Source organism: Ictidomys tridecemlineatus, chromosome 12 (assembly GCF_052094955.1).
Source record: "Ictidomys tridecemlineatus isolate mIctTri1 chromosome 12, mIctTri1.hap1, whole genome shotgun sequence".
Classification (NCBI taxonomy): Eukaryota; Metazoa; Chordata; class Mammalia; order Rodentia; family Sciuridae; genus Ictidomys; species Ictidomys tridecemlineatus.
Genome location: NC_135488.1, coordinates 39,854,129 through 39,874,409, shown reverse-complemented (window position 1 = coordinate 39,874,409; position 20,281 = coordinate 39,854,129). Strand labels below are relative to the sequence as shown.

The window sequence follows — 20,281 nt, the reverse complement described above, 5'->3', positions numbered from 1 at the left end:
CAAATTTTGAGCTTTCTCAGGCAATGCACGGGGGACTTCAACCATGGACTTAAGACAGTTGTAGGAAGCCAGTCAAATACTAAAATACAACTTACTTGTCTTTTTTTTTTTTTTTTAAACTGGGCATTGAATGCAGAGGTGCTTAGCCATGGAGCCCATTCCCCAGCCCTTTTTTAAATTTTGAGATAGGGTCTCATTAAGTTGCCGAGGCTGGCCTTGAACTTGTCCCCCTGCCTCAGCCTCCAGAGCTGCTAGGATTACAGGTGTGCACCACTGTGCCTGGCTTGAGTCATCTTTCTTGAGGAAAACATGAAGTTAGATTTGTTGAGGTGGTGAGATGGAAGGTTTTTCTTAAATTTTTACTCTTATTGCTCTCATAATTTCTGTTAATAGAATAAAGAGAAGCTTTTTTCAGCCATGCGATCAGCACGCTAGCTTCATAATAGAGGTTCGAAGCATAAAAAATAACTAGTGAGTTTTAAAATTAAAGAGACATAATTCTTGTTACCTTTATTGCCCAGCTCAGAGACGGCTCCTCCTAGCTCCCGCCTCCAACCACCTAATGCGGTGGCGGTGGCAAGGTTAACACAAGAGGCCAGCGAGAGAGGGGGAGCACGCCAGGGAGTGAGCTTTTATTGGGGAACAAAAAAGTCAAAGGAAAATTCTATCCAATGAAGATCGACGGGGGCAGCATTCCAAGGTCAGAGTCAGTGACTGGTCTTCAGGTCAGCCGTCAGGCACACCTCCCCACGGACAAGCCTTCGCACCTGGGACAGGGTGGGGACGGCTCTGACACAGCTGTGTCTGAGTGCCTCTCACCCAGCCAGGGAGGCAACTCAAATCACGTGCGAGAATGGCCTCCCACCCTTTTTATTTTTTAAATTTTATTTCAAAAAATATTTATTTTTTAATTATAGGTGGATACAAAATCTTTATTTTTGTGTGGTGCTGAGGATCCAACCCAGCTCTTCACACATGCTAGGTGAGCGCTTCACCTCTGGGCCACAACCCAGCCCAAGAGAAGCCTTTAGATCTTGGTTCCGCAACAGCCTGCTGAATGTCCTGTGTCTCTTATTTTCACCAACCTTACCTGACAAGGACCTGTGCTGATTCTTCTGGTGGCAGGCCTCTCCAGCGCATGAGCACTCTGGACACAAGGATCAGGTCATGAGATGGCGCAGCTGTGGTTGTGATTGCCTGGCCACTGTGCTTATGTCTGTGGATTGAGTGTCAGTACTTTGCCAACAAATCCTATGCGCTGTCTTATCTTGGGCTTCCGAATCTGGAAGCCTGTAACAACTTCTCCTAAATGGGTAGCTATGAATAATCAGATTCCAGATCAGAATTCCCAGGAGGACAACCCTTGTAGTAATGAGACGTCCATGAGTCTGAGGGATAAACGGCCCCTGCTAAGCTGCCGCCACTCATCTTATTAAATTTTAATTTCATTTGATTTTTTTCCTCCCTAGTTACTGACTCCAGGTTTCCTTTATGCCACATGTTTTCTGTCCACAGAAGTTGGTGAAAATGTATCTTGAGGGTCAGAAGGACAGATTTCCTAAAGACAAGTTGGGTGATCACTATGGCATGGAGTGTGATGGCCTTAGGGACAGGGCAAGATGTCTCTCCTTGTTACTTGACCTTGTCTTAGGTCTCATCAGGATCCGAATGTGGAATGTGGCTGAGCCCTGATCTGTGGCTTTTTTGGGACCTGGAAAAGGTGAAAGGTTCTGTGACCCATCAACTGCCAGTGTTTTGCAGACTGATAATGTTGCCTTCGAGGAAGGCAGAAGTCAGGTGGGCAGTGTGGTCACATGGGCCCTCATTTCCTTGGGGCAGAGCCCTCTTCTGGGGAGTTAGTGTGTTCTCCCTACCTCCAGCTTTTCTGTTTCCCTTTTTGTGCTTTTTTTGAGATTCATGGTTAAATTCCCAGCTGCAGATTGGCAGAAAAGTTTCACTGTCCCAGGACACTGTACCTGTGGAGAATATGCTGCTTTATTTTTACTTAGTCCTTAAGATAAATTTGTTACTGAAGTGTGTGACTTCCGTCTCGCCCAAGATTAGATTCATGGGCGGCTGCGGTGGGACCATGGTACTGCTGCTGTGTCACAGTCACTGGAAGAGAGCGACAGATGGCAGGCAGGCTTTAAGTAATCGGATTTCAAGATCAGATCCCCAGTGAACAAAACTCCAGCTACTTGGCATATGGAAAAACAGCTTCCTTTAAGCGAACTGAAAGAACTCAATTCTTTGAATTTATGGGGTTCACTGAGCATGATTGAAGGCACATCAGGAACCAGGTGTGCCAGACTTTGGGTCAGATAAAGGCTCCCAGCCTTCCCCTTGCATCTGCCCCTGCTGCATGCGCTGAAGAAAGCTGTGATGGCATGTGAACATCCCAAGTGGGAGCAGATTAGATATAATTTGATGCCTGAGAACACTGTTATTGAAAACAAATGCTGATGTGAAATCGGAAGAAAGCAGAGGTTTTGTTGTGAAGCGTATTATAAACCCTGGCGCTAAATGCTGATGAACTCAGCTTTGTCTTTACTTACACCTGTTGACCTTCTAAATGGGTGGGATCTGCTGAGTTTGCTTGTTCTCTCTGGGGAAGGCCTAAATAATAACGTGTGCCTGGCACATAATGGATATTTTATAGATTTTTTTTTAATTGCACATGAGTTACTATTTTGAAATGCACCTAGGCTTGGTAAGCCTAATGAAATAGGCTCCTTCCTTTTCAAGATCTGTTTGCAGTTTTCTAGGCTCCCAGCGTGGGGGTGGGGTGTCTCCTCCCAAGTAAAGAGGCACTATCTACCAGGGGAGCACTGTCTTTCGTTTTGAACTTGAACCTATGGAAATGTCTTTGTTTGCTGACCCTTTTGGTTCTCATATTGATTTACTTTTTGCAAAGGAGGTACTGTTGCCTTATTTTTCTGATTATCAAGTGCCTCTGAGCTCCATTTCCTGCTTTTAATTATGTACAAGACCATTAAAGAAAGTGTGGCTTGCGAGGTGGAGGTGGCAGTAGTGTGGCTTTCACAGCATAAGGCACTGTCGGGCAGCAGGCTGCGTTTGTGATAAAATTTGGCTGGCAGACCCATTTGTGCACCATGTGCTGTGAGCAAGTCTTGTTGAACAAGTTTAACAGCCTTTTTGCAACTGTCTTTGAGCATGAAATGAGAATTCTTTGTATTTCAAGTTCAATCTTGTGCATTTCCCATGCCCCTCCCCCCATCCTCAGTATTTCTGGTGTGGGATTGAATAGTCTAAATTGGTGGCCAGTTAGAAATTGAGGCTAGGAGAACACACTCTGCTTGTTGATAAGCAGGCTCATATCACATCTTAACACTTTTCTTTTTTGGTGATTTTTATATATTTTCTAAAGATTCCACAGTAAAATGAATCAACTTTCTAATAAAAATCTCAAGGGTGCTGAGTGTGGTGGCACATGCCTGTGTCCCAGCGGCTTGGGAGGCTGAAGCAGGAGAATTGTGACTTCAAAGCAGCCTCAGCAACTTGGAGAGGCCCTAAGCAGCTCAGCAAGACCCTGGGTCTAAATAAAGTACACACATACACATACACACACGCGAGCGTGCACTCGCAAGGGGGAGGGGCTGGGGATGTGCCTCAGTGGTTAAGTGCCTCTGGGTTTAATCCCTGGTACCAATATCATCATCATCATCATCATCATCATCATCATCATCATCATCATCATCACAGAGGGATAAATTGACATTCAATCTTATTCCCTTGGGAAGGATTTGGAAAAGGTGTTCTGTTTAATTGGTCTCTATGTGATTTGAGGGGGTATAGGTGAGACCTGTTGGGTGTATTAAAATAAAGACATTAAAAGTGGTGAATGATCCACACTTGAGCAGAAGTCTCCCCGAACGTCAGACACCTGGCTATGCAGATACTTGACCAAAGCACATACAGTCCTAACAGATGGAGAGAGCAGAAGTGTGTATCCACCCCCACCTCCCACCTTGCGGACCCCCCTACTCCCGCCCGGCACTGTGGCCCTCTTGAAGTAGCACAAACTGACAAGTAGCACAGCAGCCTCCACTGTTCTATGTGGTGGCACTGTGGGGTCATAACCCCATTTTTTGTTTCTGTCTAAGCTTCATTGATTGGGGATGATCGTCTTTGTGGGTTAGGGGCTTCTGATCCCTAAGGGAGGAGAGGCAGTGAGGTATCTGGACAAACCTGACTGAATGGGAAGGCTGGGTAGGCACAGGGTGTGGGTGGAACCCTCAGGACCTTGAGCTGCTGATACTGGAGCAGGTGGGACTTTTTTCATGGCCTTGGGAGGAGCCAAGAATTGCACAACAGGGTCCAGGGAAGAGCTGCAGGCGACCTTGGATTGTCCTGCCCTTGGTGGTGAGGTGGAGAGGTAAGCGCCTCTGTCTCTCCTGGGCACCTCTGGAAGCTGACACTTCATTTCAAGATCGTGTCAGATCTTAAAGCCCAGCTCTTTTTCTTTCTTCCACAGTGTCCACAGTCTTCTATTTTTATAGGCTTGAGTAATGGCTTCATAACAAGGAATGTAATCCCTCTCTGCATGATCGTCATGCCAGAGGACCAGGCAAATGGAGGCCAAGCCAATGGCGATCGATGCCAGCCAGCGTTCCCAGGATTGCTTTCCTCACGTTCACAGCCGCAGGTGGCAGTATGACATGGGGATCCCCCGTGTTCCTGAAACTGGCTCTCTTGGCCATGTTTGTATGCTTTGCAGTCATGTGTTTTGAGCATTAACGTCATCCTGCTTAGAGGGTCAGTACAACAGGACCCCTGCGTTCGCTCTGAGGCAAAGCAGACAGCCTGGTCCCCTTCCAGGGGTTATTTGCAAAGTGCCTAAAGGAGTTTTTCAGGCCTGAGCAGCGTGAATTCAGAGCACATTTATGTTTAGATGTATTTGACTCCTCACTTGGGGAATGGAGTTAAGAAAGTTTTATATTGGCTTTTGGAGCCCAACTGCAGATACCCCTGGCCATTAGAATTTTAGTTGTTTTTTTTTTTTTTAAATCATAGTATAGTACACATAAAATCAACCACCGTAACATGTTTAAATATACATGAGAGGTATTAAGGATGTGCCATCCATCTCCAGAATTCTTTTCATCCTGCAAAACTATCTCTGGTAACTTTCATTTTGAGTGAAGATCCCCCCAAATTTGTCTCCTCTAATTGCAGGGGGAGCAGGATGGTCAGTAGGGCAGCATAACTCCCTGTGGCCAAGCAGCTGGTAGCCACCCTGCCATCCTCTTGATTTCCTGAGAAAGCAGAGGGCGATTACATGGATGTCTTTGTCCCCACATATCTGTGCCATGGTATGTGTTTGCTTGTCCTGCTTTTGAGAACCAGGGTCAGAGTCTCTCCCTTGGAATGACCTAGAGGCCCTCCTCACTGGATGCACACACTCTCACAGCCTCAGGCATTGGCGGCAGCTTTAGCAGGTTCATTTTGACTCCCACGAGGGACATGAGATCGTACTGTCCATTTGCTATAAGAGATGAGCTCATCAGGGGCCATTGCCAGAGAAGCCCAAAGCCCACCCGTCTGCTGCATTCCCTAAAAATAGCACTGTCAGCTCTTGGCTCAGTGGAGAAGTGTGGGAACCAGGAGGGATTCACACCGAAGGGGACATGAATGCTTTGGGAAAAAAAATTCGAAAGTTTAGTCATATGGATGATGCATTTGACTTGGAATAGGAAGGACCTCATGTTGAGAAGGGAAATATTCCAGTTTCTTTCAAATAGTTAGTAGAAAGGACTTCATGGGATCTTTTCGATTATTTGTGACTTCACAAAAGATCCCAATAAAGAAATTCTTCCCCCTTCTCTATCGTGGGTACAAGAGCACGCACACACTCTGGAGATGGAACCCTGGGCCTTGCACAACCCTACCCCTCTGGTTCTAGATTTACTTTTCCCCCCTAATCTGCAGACAGACAACAGGCAAACCCAGCAGCTGAATTCAGAGATAAAAGTCTACCCCATACTGGTTTCCTCATGGTGGTAACGGTGCCCCACGCGTGTGCTGATGCAGTTGATGGTGATGGCTGACCATGAGAAGCCCTTGACTCAAGTCGGGAAGTCTTCCATCGTGGGGCTGCACAGGCAGACTGGGCCTGAGCCCAAAGTTGTTCAGAAAGACCTGCTTTCTTCAGTGCAAATGCAAAACAAGAAAGAAGACTTCAGGTTTTCTGACTTTGATTAGAATGCTTTTTGTGGGCAGAATGAGCATTGCCATTGTTTTAGAAAGGGTTTTATTCCTCGGGTGCTATTTCTGTTAACAACAACGAGCTTTGCCCCTGCTGCGTGTGGTGAGTAGAAGGCCCAACATTGAGGTTTGAAACAAACACAAAGCCTTGGGAAGGCTTCTGCGAGATTGCAGTTGGTCCCATGTTGGTGGCTGCCATTTCTTCTTCAGCCTAGTACCATCCATGCATATCACATCCAGTAAGGATGAAAGAACTGCAGTACTCTAGTTTGGGAACACATTGTTAGTAAGCCCCTTATTTGGACCCTAATTTTAAAACTTGTCACTCGACATTTATCTCAGCCAGGGTTGTTATTCTAAGAGCCTAAAAATAGGAGTGTTGTGCTCGCTGGGACGCCAGGAGGATTTTCCTGCAGTGCCAGACAAGCCATATGGAGCTGCTGCTGAGGGGAAAACCAGAGGGCACCTTGCGAGCTGCCCTGCAGCCACAGGAGGGGACTTGTCCCTGGAGACACAGTGAAGAGTTGCCAGTTTGAGCTTCTTAAGGGAAAAGCCAGTCTGAATATAGATGGAAGTGTAGGTTTGTGGATGATGGATGGTTTCTAAAAATAGTCATCCCTTGTCTTCCAACAGTCCTCACCCAGTGGAGAAGATTGTGGGCTCGGCATCCAGAGCTGGGTGGTTTAGTGTCACTGCTGGGTTCTCAGAACCTCAGCTGCTTCATCCCATCCTCAGAAGGGGGTTGTGAGGATCAGAAGTGTAGGACGGCAGTGTTTCAGAGTTATTCTTATACATCAGCCTGCTGATGTTTCTAAGAGGCACCGGTGTGCATTATCCTCAGCTTCCTTATGAAGGGACCCCTCAGGTTGGGTACCATGGTCAGGAGCTGCGTGTTCATACTTTGCCATACAGTAGATTAATTCACGTGCATACATTTTTATTTGTCTTTGACCCATTTGAAGTTTGCAGACATCTTGCTCCATTTTCTAACAACTTGGAAGTCTTGCTTTGCTGTGCAGACCGTTTTCAGTTGCTCTCATCCAGAAGTTGAAGAATTTTTCCTTCCTGAGTTATCCTTTCTTGGTACTCTTGGCTTGGCCTCCAGATGGCTGTGGAGAACTCCCTCTGCCCTGCCTGCTTGTTTTGCATCTTCTCTGTGGTTTGGTCCCTTGGACACTGGATGGGTCCACTTTGTGTATTCCTGCCCCCTCCTTGAGTTCTTGTGTGTGTCACTTTAAGAAATCAAATTTTTCTTTTCTTTTTTTTTTAAATAATAGTGTTAGATTTACAGAAAAATTGTGATGACAAGTTCAGAAAGTTCTTGCACAGCCCAAACCCAGATTCTCCTATCAAGGCACTAGTCTGGTGTGTCTGTTACAATTAATGAACAACTGAAATTGGTGTACTACTGTAGCAGCAGAGTCGTGGGTCCACCCCAGGACTTAGTTAGGTCATGTGGTAAAGGAGAATTAAGGCTGCAGGTGGAATTAAGGATACTTTAGAACAGGGAGTTATCCTGGCTTATACAGGTGACTTGGTGTGATCACAAGGCTCCCTACATCTGCAAGAGGGACCAGAAGAGAGGCCCAGAGATGCTAATGTGGGAGGAGCTTGGCCTGACACTGTTGGCCTCAAAGATGGAGCAAAGGACCTTGAGCCAAGTGAAGTGAGTGGCCTTGCAGGCTGGAAAATACAAGTGGATTCTTGCCTGGAGTCTCCAAAAGTGGATTCTTCCTGGAGCACCTGTCAACACTTTGATCTTAGCTCAATGTGACCCATTGTCAGGCTTCTAGCCACAGAACTAGAAGATATTAAATTTGTTTTTAGTCTTTCACTGTTCCAGGATCCCATTCAGAATGACACATGACATTAGGTATCATCTTGGTTTTTCCAACTTTCCCTGTTTTGGATGACCTGGACCATTTTGAGGATTATTCTTTATGTATTTAGTAGAGTGCCCCTCAATTGGATTCATCTGAAGTTCTTCTTGTGATGGGTGGGGATGTGGTTTTGGAAGGAAGAAGGAAAAGTGCTTCATCATTTTATATCGAGGGTGGTGTCAGCACAACTTGCACTGTGGGTCCTGACCTGGGTCACCTGGCTGATGCATTCGTTGGGTTTTTCCACTGTACAGTCGCTCGCCCCACTGTCCGTACCATTAGCTGTGTGTGGGGGTGGGGTGGGGAGGGGGGCACTCCCGCTTTCTGCCAGTACAGAATGCTCCAGGCTCATTTGTGTATTTCCTGCCCTGTCCCCAGAATGGACCATCTCCCCAAGGGTCCCTGGTTCTTTTTAATGGATAGTGGAAGCATAACCCAAATCCGGAAGCTGGGTGTGCTGCTTGCTTCTAGGCTTCACAGCTGACAGAGGGAGGACATATACGCACATATACCTAAACATCTGGAAATATTTCCTTGTAGAACTCTACTAGGGTTCTCCAGAGACAGTACCAATAGAATAGACACACACACACACACACACATAGTCATGCATTGCTTAATGATGGGGTTGTATTCTGAGAAAGGTGTGATTAGGTTCTTTTGGTGTGTGATGATTTTGTACCTTTATTTATTTAGTGTTTTTTTTCTTTTAATGTGGTGCTGGGGATTGAACCCAGTGCCTCACGCCTGCTAGGCAAGCGCTCTACCCTCGAGCCACAACCCCAGCCCATGTGTGATCATTTTAGAGTATTCACAACTAGATAGTATCGCCTGCTACATATCTAGGCTGTGTTTTCCAGCTCAGTTATTGTTTGTTGGGACCACCCTGCTATATATGGCCTGTCAATGACTAAACTGTCATGTGGTACATGACTCTGGGGTGGGAGGGTGAGAAGAGAGAACTTATTAGGGGAATCGGCTTTCACAGTTATGAAAGCTGAGAAGCCCCAAATAGGCCATCTACAAGCCGGAAAACCAAAAAAAACTGACGAGTCTGAGGCCCAAAGGTCTGAGAACCTGTGAGGTGGCTGGTGCATCCTGGAGTCCAAAGGCCAGAGAACCAGTAGCTCTGATATGGAAGGGCAGGAGGAGAAGGGTATCCCAACTCCAGAAGAGAATGCATTCACTTTGCCTTTTTGTTCTGTGCAGTCCTTCAGCCTGATTGGATGGTGCCCACCTGGGTTGATGATAGATCTCTCTTAGTCCACTGACTCAAATGCTAGTCTCTTCTGGAAACATCCTCATTTGTGCCCAGAAATCTTGCTTTCCCATCTCTCTGGGCCTGTCAAGCTGACAGCCCAAACTAATCACCATGGTAACCATTTGTATCTATAGTTAACTAAATATGAGTTCATACTACGACTCTGCCTCCCACATGTCACTGTATGGATCGCTGTTTTCCCTTCAGCAGTGAGACACCTGGCGCACGCTCTGCTGTCATTTTTCTTAGTTGCTCATTCCTAGGGCACATATGTAGTAGCCTCAGAGTGGTTGACCTGTACTCCATGGAGTACTGGACTTAGACTCCTTTTATTTCCAAAGAAATGTACCTATAGTAAGAAAAGCAAAGTGTACTTACATGAATATGCTTTCTCCCCGCCTGCTTCAGTGAGTGTTGGATGGTTAGATTGCTGCGTTGAATCTGGGGATTTCATGACCTCTTAAATAACGTTTTTCTCCCTGTAATTTGCAAACATTGAGGATCACTCCTTGTGCCCTAAAGCTCTGTGGCTTTTGACAAATGCATAATGACAAAATAGCTGCAAGTATAATGTTCACAACTACAATATCATACCAAAATAGTTCCACTGCCCTAAAATTCCCGTGTTGGATGATTCAATTGCCTTCCCTGGCAACTGCCAATATTCCTTTTATTTTTTTATTTTTTAGTTGTAGTTGATACCTTATTTATTTATTTATATATGGTGCTGAGGATCGAACCCAGGGCCTCACACATGCTAGGCGAGTGCTTTATCACTGAGCCACAACACCAGCCTCACCAATATTTCTTTTTAATTTGCTCTTTTTAGATATACATGACAGTAGAATATATTTTGACATACATACACGGAGTATAACTTATTCCAATTAGGATCCTATTCTTGTGATTGAACATGCTGTGGAGTTACACTAGTCATGTAATCATGTATGAATGTGGGACATTGATGTCCAGTTCCTTCTACTGTCTTTCCTGGTCTCATCCCCCTCCCTTCCCTTCCTTCCCCTTTGTCTAATCTAACTGCTATTCTCCATCCCCACCCAGCCCATTGTGTGTCAGCATCCACATATGAGAGAACATTCAGCCTTTGGTTTTTTGGGATTGACTTATTTCACTTAGCATGATAGTCTCTAGTTCCATCCATTTACCAGCAAATTCCATAATTTCATTCTTCTTTAAAACTCAGTGATGTTCCATTGTGTATATGTAACACATTTTCTTAATCCATTCATCTGTTGCAGGGCACTTAGGTTGGTTCCGTAGCTTAGCTATATATGCTATATATAGCCTGTCAGTGGTTTCTGAGGACTCTCATACTGCTTTCCATAGTGGTTCCACCAATTTGCAGTCTCACCAGCAATACAAGAGTGAACCTTTTTCCCCACATCCTTGCCAACATTGTTACTTGTATTCTTGACGATTGCCATTCTGACTGGAGTGAGATGGAATTTCAGTGTAGATTTGATTTGCCTTTCTTTAATTCCTGGAGATGTTGAACATTTTGCCAGATATTTGTTGGCCATTTGTCTGTCTTCTGCTGTGAAGTGCCTGTTGAATTCTTTTGCCCATTTATAACCACTGATATTTCTATCCTTGCCATAGTTTCTCTTTTTCATTATTTGAGACTCATTGGAACCACATGGTTTGTAGCTTTTTCAGGAGGATTTCTTTCACTTAATAGTATGTACTTTCTTCCTCTCTTTCATGATGGATTGATTCTTTACCACTGAGTACTAATCCACTGAATGATGTACCCCCGTTGGCTACCTACTCAAGTGTTGAAGGATGTCTTATGGTTCCTGTTTGGTATAATTTTGAATAAAGCTGCCATAAACATTTAGGTGCAGGTTTTTCTGTGGATGTAGGTTTTCATATCAGTTGGGCAAACACCTGTGAGTGGGATTGCAGAATGGTGTGATGAAACTGTTTAGTTTTGTAAGAAATGCCGAGCTGACTACTGAAGTGGCTGTACTGCTGCTCTGCATTTCCAACCACAGTGAATGCGTCCCTGTTGTTGCACACCCTCACCAGCAATTGGTGGTGTTGGGATTTTGGGTTGTAGACATCCTATTAGATATAATAACAGTATCTTTTTTTTTAAACTTGTAACTCCCTAGTGACAAACTGTGCAACTTTTCATATGATTCTTTACCATCCACATGTCTTCTATGGTGAGGTGTCTGTTTTTGCCTGGTTTTAATAACATCATTTGTTTTCTTTTTTTTAATTTATTTTTTAGGTATAGATGGACACAACATAATGCCTTTATTTTTATGTGGTTCTGAGGATCGAACCTGGGTCCCACTCGTGTTAGGCAAGTGCTCTACCACTGAGCCACAATCCCATCCCTGGATCATTTGTTTTCTTATTGTTGAATGTTTTTCTTTTCTTCTTCTTCTTCTTCCTCTTCCTTCTTCTTCTTTTTTTTTTTTTTTTGTGGTTCCAGGGATTGAATCCATGGGTACTTAACAACTGAGCTACATTCCCAGTCCTTTGTTCTATTTTATTAGTGACAGGTTCTTGCTGAGTTGCTTAGGACTTCACTAAGTTGCTGAGGATGGTTTGAACTCATGAGCCTCCTGAGTCGCTGGGATTTGGGGGTGTACACCACTGTGCCTGGCTTCTTATTGTTGAGTTTTAAGAATTCTTTGTCCTTTGTCAGATGGTGTAATTTAAGTAGTTTCTCAGTGGCTTGTCTTTTGCTGAAGTGTTCTCAGAGCAAGTTTTTCCACTTTAATAAAATTCTAAGAAGGTCTTTTTTTTTTTTCATGAATCATGCTTTCAAGGTCATTTCCAAATCTTCATCTCCATGCTCAAGGTCATTTTAGGCTTTCTGTGTTGCTAGAAGCCTAGAAGCTTCACAGTTTTCTATATTTAGATCTGTGATCCTCTTGGATCATTATTTGCCCTTATGAAAGGGGTAGGGTCGGGGTCTGGGTGCCATCTTTGACTTCTGCATGTTGATATTTAGTTGTTCAGCACTGTTTCTTGCTAGGTTATCCTTCCCCATCAATACGCCTTTGCTCCTATGTTAAAGACTGGCTGATTGTGTAAGTCCGTCTCTGGACTCTTTTGTTCCACAGATCTGTGCTTCTGCTCTACTTGGCAGCACACTGTCTTGATGTCTGAAGCTTTGTAGTAAATCTTGGAATCATGTAGTGTGGGTCCTCCGATTTTGTTCTTTTTTGGTATTGTGTTATTTTGTTGCCTCTTCTAGGTCTTTACATTTTTTTTTAATAAACTTTATATTTAGTTGTCAATATTTCCAAAATAGCATCATGGGATTTTAAATGGGATTGCATTGAATCCGTAGATAGGTTGGAAGGACTTGACCTCTTAATAGTACTGACTCTTCCAATTCATGAACATGAACTATCTCTATTTAGCTCTTCCTTGATTTCTCATCTGAGTCGTGTAGAGTTGTGCATACACATCCTATGCACATACTTGGGCTGTGCCTACCCAAAATACTTCTTATTTTTGTCAGTGGTGTTTAATTGTTTTGTTTTTTCAGATTCCCACTGTGCATTGCTGGTATGTAGGAAAGCCGTTGCTGTGCTATCCTCGCACCCTCCAGCTCTGCGATGTTTATTAGTTCCTCAAGTTTTTCTTGATTCTTTTTAGTTTTTACAAAGACAGGCATGTCATCTTGGAACAAAGGTTTATTTCTCTTCCCTAACTCTACACCTTCTGTTTCCTCTTTTTGTCTGAGCGTATTAGCTGGATCTTTCAGTATGAGGTTGGATAGGAGTGATAGGAGATGTTGTCTTTCCTTATCCCTGGTTAGCAGGAAAGTGTTGAGCTTCTCAGTAAGTATGATGTTCATTGTAGGTTTTGGGGGAGAAGAAGGTAGATGGTATTTATCAAGTTACAGAAGTTCTTGATTCTTAATTTGCTATTTTTTTCTTCAATCATGAATGGGTGTTGTCATATGCTTTGTGTATCAGTTGGAATGATCATGTGATTTTTTTTTTCCTACTTCACCTGTCTTGATGTAGTATAGTATATCACTTGATTTTCGAGTGCTGGACCATTCTTACATACTGGAGCAGGTCCCACTTGGTCATGACATAGAATTTATTTTATATGTTGTTTGATTCTGTTTGCTGGTAGAGTTTTTTGTGGTGCTGCAGTTGAACTCGGGATCTGGGGCAAGCACTCCATGGCTGAGCTACATCCCAGCCCCACTCCTTTACTTTTAAATGTGTGACTATTACATGGGTTTCTTGTGGGCAGCACACATTTGGGCCTTGGTTTTATTTTCTTTTTGAAATCCACTCTGAAAGTCACTGGGCTTTTTTGTTTGGTGTATTTACACCATTCACATGTGAAGTGATTGTTGGCTGGTTAGTTTAATCTCTACCATGTTTATAACTGTTTTATATTTACTGCTTTGTTCTTTTTCTTTTTAACCTCTTTTCCTGACTTTATTAATTGAACACTTTGTGTTTACCTCTTAGTTTGTCAACTACAGTTTGAAAAAAAATTTTAGGAATTGTTATGGCTTGGAACATAATTTACAAATTAGTCTCTGTCTACCTTCAAATATTTTCCTGTAGATAACCTTGTTTTTTTTTTTTTTGGTCATCAGAGATTGAATCCAGAGCTTAACCACTGAACCACATCCCCAGTCCATTTTTATTTTTTTATTTTGAGACAGAGTCTCACTGAGTTACTTAGAGCCTCACCAAGTTGCTGAAGCTGGCCTCAAACTTGGCCCCCTAAGCCACTGGGTTACAGGCATGTAACACCATGCCTGGCTGAAATGCAGATATCTTATAACAGTATTCCCAAATCCTCTCTTCTTTTATGACATTGTTGCATTCATTTCACTTATTTATATACTGTAATCACTCACTAAATTTTTACTATTAACCCTTTAAACATTTCTTTTAGACAGTTAGGAATATGAAAAATAAGATTTTATTTTAACTTAATTCCTCTTGGACACACTTCTTTTTTTTTTTTTTTTTTGAAGCTCTCAGTTACTGATCTGTGTCATTTTCTTTCTCTCTGAAGAGTTTGATAGTTAAGTCTCCTGGAAATGAATTTCCTGTTACCATTCAAGGAAGTCTTTCTTTTTCAATTTTGAAGGACATTTTCAGGGGGATAGTGGTTCCTGATGGTAATCCTACTAATTTGGGACACTGAGATAGGAGCATTACAAGTTTGAGGCCAGCCTCTGCAATTTATTGAATCCCTATCTCAAAATAAACAATAAAAAGAACTGTGGGTGTGGCTCAGTGGTAGAGAATCCCTGGTTTCAATACCCAGTATCCAGAAAAGAAAAAAAAAATGAAAATTCTCACTGGATATAGATTTACTGGTTGTTGGTTCTTTTCCTTCAACACTATTTCAATTCACTTAAGTGCATGCTTGGAGAAGTTTGCTGTAATTTTCTTGTTCTCCTAGGCTGTCTGCTTCATACCCCAGCTTCTTTCAAGATTTTCTTTTTGGTTTCTTAAATTTACATATGATACATCTCAGTGTAGATTTTTATTTATTTTTTTCACATTTATCTGCTTGGTGTTCTCTGTTCTTCTTGGATCTGTGTTCTAGAATGTGTCATTAATTTTGGCAAATTCTTGGCCATTACTTGTCCAAATGATTGCTTTCCTCTTCTCCTGGTTTTCTAATGTTGAGCACTTATATCTTTTGGAATTATCCACAGATGTCACAGATCCTGTACTTCTCTGTATGGTGTCTCTTGGCTTTTCAGTGGAAGTTTCTGTTGCTCTATCTTCAGGTTCACTGATTCTCTCCTTGACTGTCCAGGCTACTGATGAGCCCATCAAGGACAATCTTCATTTTTGTTTATTTCTATTTATTTTCTTTTTTCATATTTATTAGTTTCCATCTCTCTGCTCACATTACCTATTCTTCCATACTGTTTACCTTTTCTTTAGAGCCTATTAATCACAATTATTTTAAAAATTCTCTCAGAGTACCATGATCGGTCACATTTGCATCTTATTCTGATATATGCTTTATCTTTTTTTTTTTTTTTTGGTACCAGGGACTGAACCCAGGGACACTTAACCACTGAGCCACATCCCAGCCTTTTTTATACTTTATCTAGAGGCAGGGTCTCACTGAGTTGCTTAGGGTCTCACGAAGTTGCTGAGGCAGACTTTGAACTCATAGTCCTCCTGCCTCAGACTCCTGAGCTGCTGGGATTACAGGCATGTGTCACCATGCCCAGCTGCTTTATCTTTTAATAAAGTGTTTTTCCTGCCTATTGGCATGTTTTGTATAATTTTTTTGGTTAAAATTCGGATATATTGAGTAATGAGAACTGAGGAAGTAGTCTTCAGTGTGGGTTTGCTGCTCTGGGCTGTTCACAGGTTGCTGCTGTAGTTGTGGGTACAGAGGTTTCACAGTCCCCAAGTGTCCCTGGTTGGGTCTCCCCTTTAGTCTTGGGGATGAAGAGCTTCTCAGATGGTTCGAGTCTCGCTGCTCTTTGAGCTGTCGTCCACTGTCATTTATACTGGAGCTTTTGCTGTGGGGGAGGGGAGGGATCTAGAATCCTGTCAGTAAATCTCAGTCAGCAGTGGACCTGCGTCCCTTCCTAGCCACTTCCTCCCAGCCCCTTGGGAACATGAAAGTCAGAGGAGAAGAGGAGCCAGAGAGGGACCTTTCCCCAGCTGCAGAGGCCCTGAGGATGCCACACGGTGTTGCTCTTCCCTTCTCCAGAGAGCTGCAGGGGTCTCCTGGGATCCTACAGTGGGAACTGGTGGGTTCTGGTGGGAACGCCTGTGCTGGTTTGAGGGTGCCCTAAGACCACAGCACCACGAGTTTCTCTCACTCTCGTCCACACTCAGCCCCCAAAAGTTTGTCCCAGTCAGTACTGAGTGTCCTACCGTTCATGCATGGCTTCAGCCTTAGGGAATCAGGTCCCAGCTGTGCTCTCGGAATTCCCCTATGTCTCTAGATTTGGGATTGGTTTGACCTGTGACCTCAGTTGTCTGATGAGTTTGAGAAAAGTCTCCAGTTTCCAGTCTGCTTGGCCTCTGCTCGTATTTATGGGAGGGATGGTTTCCAAGCTCTGTGCATGTTGGAGCTGAAGCTGGAAGTCCCCCTGTGGCTTTTCCATTGGTGCCCTGCCCACCTGCCCACCAGTCTAAGGGGCTGGGTTGACACAGACCTACCTCCCCACCTTTTCAAAAGCACCTGAGAGAAATCACCACTATGCAGTTGAAAGTCCCCACCCCTCTGTGTGTCTGTGGAGTTGCTGCACAAACTCCCTGCCCCCCTCTTTTGGAGTCACCTAGAGTCCCCCAGGCTGCTTCTTGCAAATTCTGCTTGGATTCTAACGCATATGTCTTAGAAGTGCCACGTGATGGGCTCCTTTCTGATCTCCATCAGCATCTCCATCACTATGCCTCTACCTTTGCTAGACAAACGTGTCATTTCTTCAGTCTCTTGAAAACAGAGCTTTAAGCCCCCTTGCCCCAGCCCGGTGATCTTGGCACTGAGCCCCCCAAGCTGCCCGTGGCTTCTGCATCATGTGTCAGCTCCTCTGTTCAGCAGACAGCCTGCCTGCCCCCTTGATCATCTGACACTCCATATCAGGAAGGGGACAATCAGGAAGGGGACAGGGGCCTGGCCAAAGGAATAACTGCTATAAAACCACATGGCCTTCCTTCCTTCTGCTGGGGAAGTCATTAGAAGGGCAGGTGAAGGGGGGAGTAGGTGCTGGGCATCTGGGCGCTGGGAGCACAGGGCGAGGAGGGCTCTCCTGGGTGGGTGTTGCAGCTGCAGAAAGGTCGATCAGGGAAGTAAATATATTGAGGGTCATGGAGACAGGGCTTCTCTGTCGAAGAGAGTTGCAAACAGGGAAAGGAACAGTGAACACGGGTAGTGGATGGCAGCTGGAGGCATTGGTATGAACTTAGCTTTTCTATATGTAGAGTATATGCACACACACACACACACACACACAGATAGATGCCATTGTTTCAAAGATGTGTTTGCCTGTGTGTAAATATATGAGTACATATGTACATGTGTACACCTAACTGCCTCCATTGAGAGGTCCTGGGCATGACCTGTTAGCAATGAGTCTCCAGATGTAGGCTTTTTATTTTTATTTTGTACTAGGGATTGAACCCTGGGCTGCTTTACCACTGAGCACATCCCCAGCCCTTTTAATTTTTTTATTTTGAGACAGGGTCTCGCTAAGTTGCTGAGGCTGGTTTTGAACTCGTGATCCTCCTGCCTCTCTTCCTGAGTCACTGGGATTACAGGCATATATTGGCTTTTGTATAAAAGTCCTCATAAAAGGAAATAGAATTCCTTGGTAAAATGTCTGATTTCAGGGCTAGAGCAGGGAAAGTACAAGATGACGTTGGAATATTTTCTTGTGCCAGAAAATATGAAAACCCCTGAGGATGTGTCCAAAGGACACAGGGAGTAGCGTGAAGGGCTTCCTACCTGCCAAGCCTTGGACAATCAGAGCCTCCAAGTAATCACAGTAATGCATTATAACCCACTGAATAAAAGAAGGAAAAATGGGGCCATACCAATAAAAATCAATAAATCGAAACTGAGGAATAGGAAATTTACATGATTTCATGGTTTTTCTGTAGGAGATTTGTTGATTCCAAGGGGAAAATAAATAACTTCATGGTGCAGAGGCCTAGCAATTGCTAACTTAATCAAGAAATCATGTGAGCCTCCTCAGGAATGGAGCAAGTTGAAATTGTTTCCACCTGAGAGGAAGTGACGAAAACCAGCATCACTTCTATGATCCCAGCCAAAGACTTAAACCTGAGTCTAATCATGATGAAGCATCAGCCAAGCCAAAACCGTTTTGCTGCCCGAAAAACTGGCCAGTAGTCTTTGAAACCTTCAAGGTCATGAAAGTCAAAGATGTCTCCTGAGAGATGTGATAGCTAAATGCAGTGTGGGATTCTGAACGGGTCCACTGTGGCAGAATCCCAGGCCAGGCCGTTCTCAAGTTTGGATGGCTGGACTTGGGTTCTTTGATTCTACAATGGTGCGAAAGTGACCTGTGTTCAGTAGAAACCAAACACGCAGTTTTGAACTTGGATCTTTCCCTAGGGATGTGGCCTGGTCCTCTCTGATGTGAGGCAGTTGCAGGTCCCAGCCAGTCTTCGATCGAGAGGGTAGGCAGGTGACAGTGTGTGAGCCCTGCTGCCAAGCTGGGAGGAACAAGTGGGTGTATCCCATGTGTTTCCAAGTTGCAGTGCATTTATGTTGGGTTTATCAGGACATAACCCCACCATGAGGCCTGGCGTATGTGTGTGGACACTTGGAAACACATGAGGGATCTGAGGCTCAGAGGGTAGGAGTGTGCCAGCTTCATTTTCTGAAATGGTCGGCTGCACTGTTGTGTAGGAGGATGTCCCTGTTTGTGTGAAACGTACACCACACACTCTGGGGATGGTGGGGGTGTAAGTCAGTGACTTATTCCTTAATGATTCAACTTTTCTGAACATTGGAGATTGTTCAACAAAAATAAACACACTCCGCAGGCAACTTAAAGCCCTTCTCAGGGCCTGCTAGTTAGGGAGCATGAGTGAGGTAAGGGGAAGGGCTGAACCTTCTCTAGGGAGGAGCCAGTGCGCTTGTGGCCTGCCATTCATTCAGGATGCTATTCATCACGGCAGAGTGCCAGTCCTTCACCTGCCACCTGTGCCTTATGGTCTGCGAGGGACTTGGATGTGTTTTTGCATTTCTCACGATACCTTTCTGGAGTGGGTAGGAATTATTCATTCACATGATATGTAGATCCTGATGGTGATAATAATGGGCCACTCTTACTTGGTACTTCTTATGGGCCAGCAATTGTCTAAGTACTTCTAATGATAACTTAGTTTTCATATTTACCTTTAGAGGTATATTGGGATTCCTTTTTCTTACAAATGAGAGGAAACCAGTACCCAGAGAAGTCAGGTGACTTGCCTAAGGCCACACAGCTTGAAAGTGATGGATCTGGGGTTCAAATCAGGCTGTTTGACTCGAATACCAGATTCAGGGGGAAATGGGTGCAAGGAAGCAGGAGCACTAGGCCCTCTGGAGCTCACACCCTTGTGGGGTACGTGAGAGCCTCGGGTGAGTGACCATGCTGCCTCGAAGCAGGACTGGCTGCTAGGCTGGCCAGGCCCCAAGCTCACAGATACATTGTCTTCTCTTTTCCCTTGAAGGTCGTCTGGTGGGCGCTCTGGACGCAGTGCTGGATTCCAATGCACGGGTTGCTCCGTTTCGAATTCTGCTTCAAGTTCCCGGGTCACAGGTGTATTCTCCCATAGCATGTGGTGAGTTACTGAACGGATCAGACGTTTACTGGGCCATAGCCACTGGTGAGTCTCGTTCCGTTGGAATGTTCCAAACCCTAAGGTCCGAGCATGCTGAGCATCTGCATGTGGGTGAGCCTGAAGGTAACCCCCCGGGAGCCTCACCTGGCTTTCAGGAGCTCCCTGTGCTCTCCTCCTCCACGTGTCTGTCTCTTTAACCATCGAAAGCACTTAACTCTGTGAGTGCAGCCATGCCAGGCTTCAGAGTGGTGGATTCAGGGCACTCACACAGTGTCGGGTATGAAATGCACATTTCCTTGGTAGTCTTGTTTCTAACTTAACAGACGAGTTCCCCGGTGTGTGCATGTGTGGTAGTGACCTGGGGGCAAAGTCCGAGGGTTGCATCTGACTTGGGCAGTCTCCACCCCATGTTCCATGTTTACACCAAGAGACTGAATAGTCACTGGGCTGCCAGTTGCTGAGGAAGTTTAGAAGTCCCCTCCTCCTCCTCCTGCCGGTCCTGGTCCTCCTGGGTGCTAGTTCTGTAATGGTTCACGTTCCTGGAATTGTTACAGCCCAGGAAGCCCCTTCTGTTATAAATAAACCCCAAACCAGGTCTTCCTACACATGTACTAAGT

The 20,281-nt window shown here is 44.5% G+C and overlaps 1 protein-coding gene across 9 annotated transcripts in view; it reads left to right on the top strand.

Moving 5' to 3' along the window:
- Tbc1d8 (TBC1 domain family member 8) overlaps positions 1-20,281 on the top strand; it is a 154,693-nt gene that overhangs the window by 73,405 nt on the left and 61,007 nt on the right. For 5 of the 9 annotated variants that reach the window (XM_078028578.1, XM_078028574.1, XM_078028579.1 and 2 more), the window contains exon 2: positions 19,554-19,709. The exons of 1 other annotated variant lie outside the window; for it this stretch is intronic. In XM_078028578.1, the coding sequence (XP_077884704.1) occupies positions 19,554-19,709 (156 nt within the window). The remainder of the gene's footprint in view (positions 1-19,553; positions 19,710-20,281) is intronic. 3 more of the 9 variants (XM_078028580.1, XM_078028575.1, XM_078028583.1) reach the window with 1 other exon arrangement.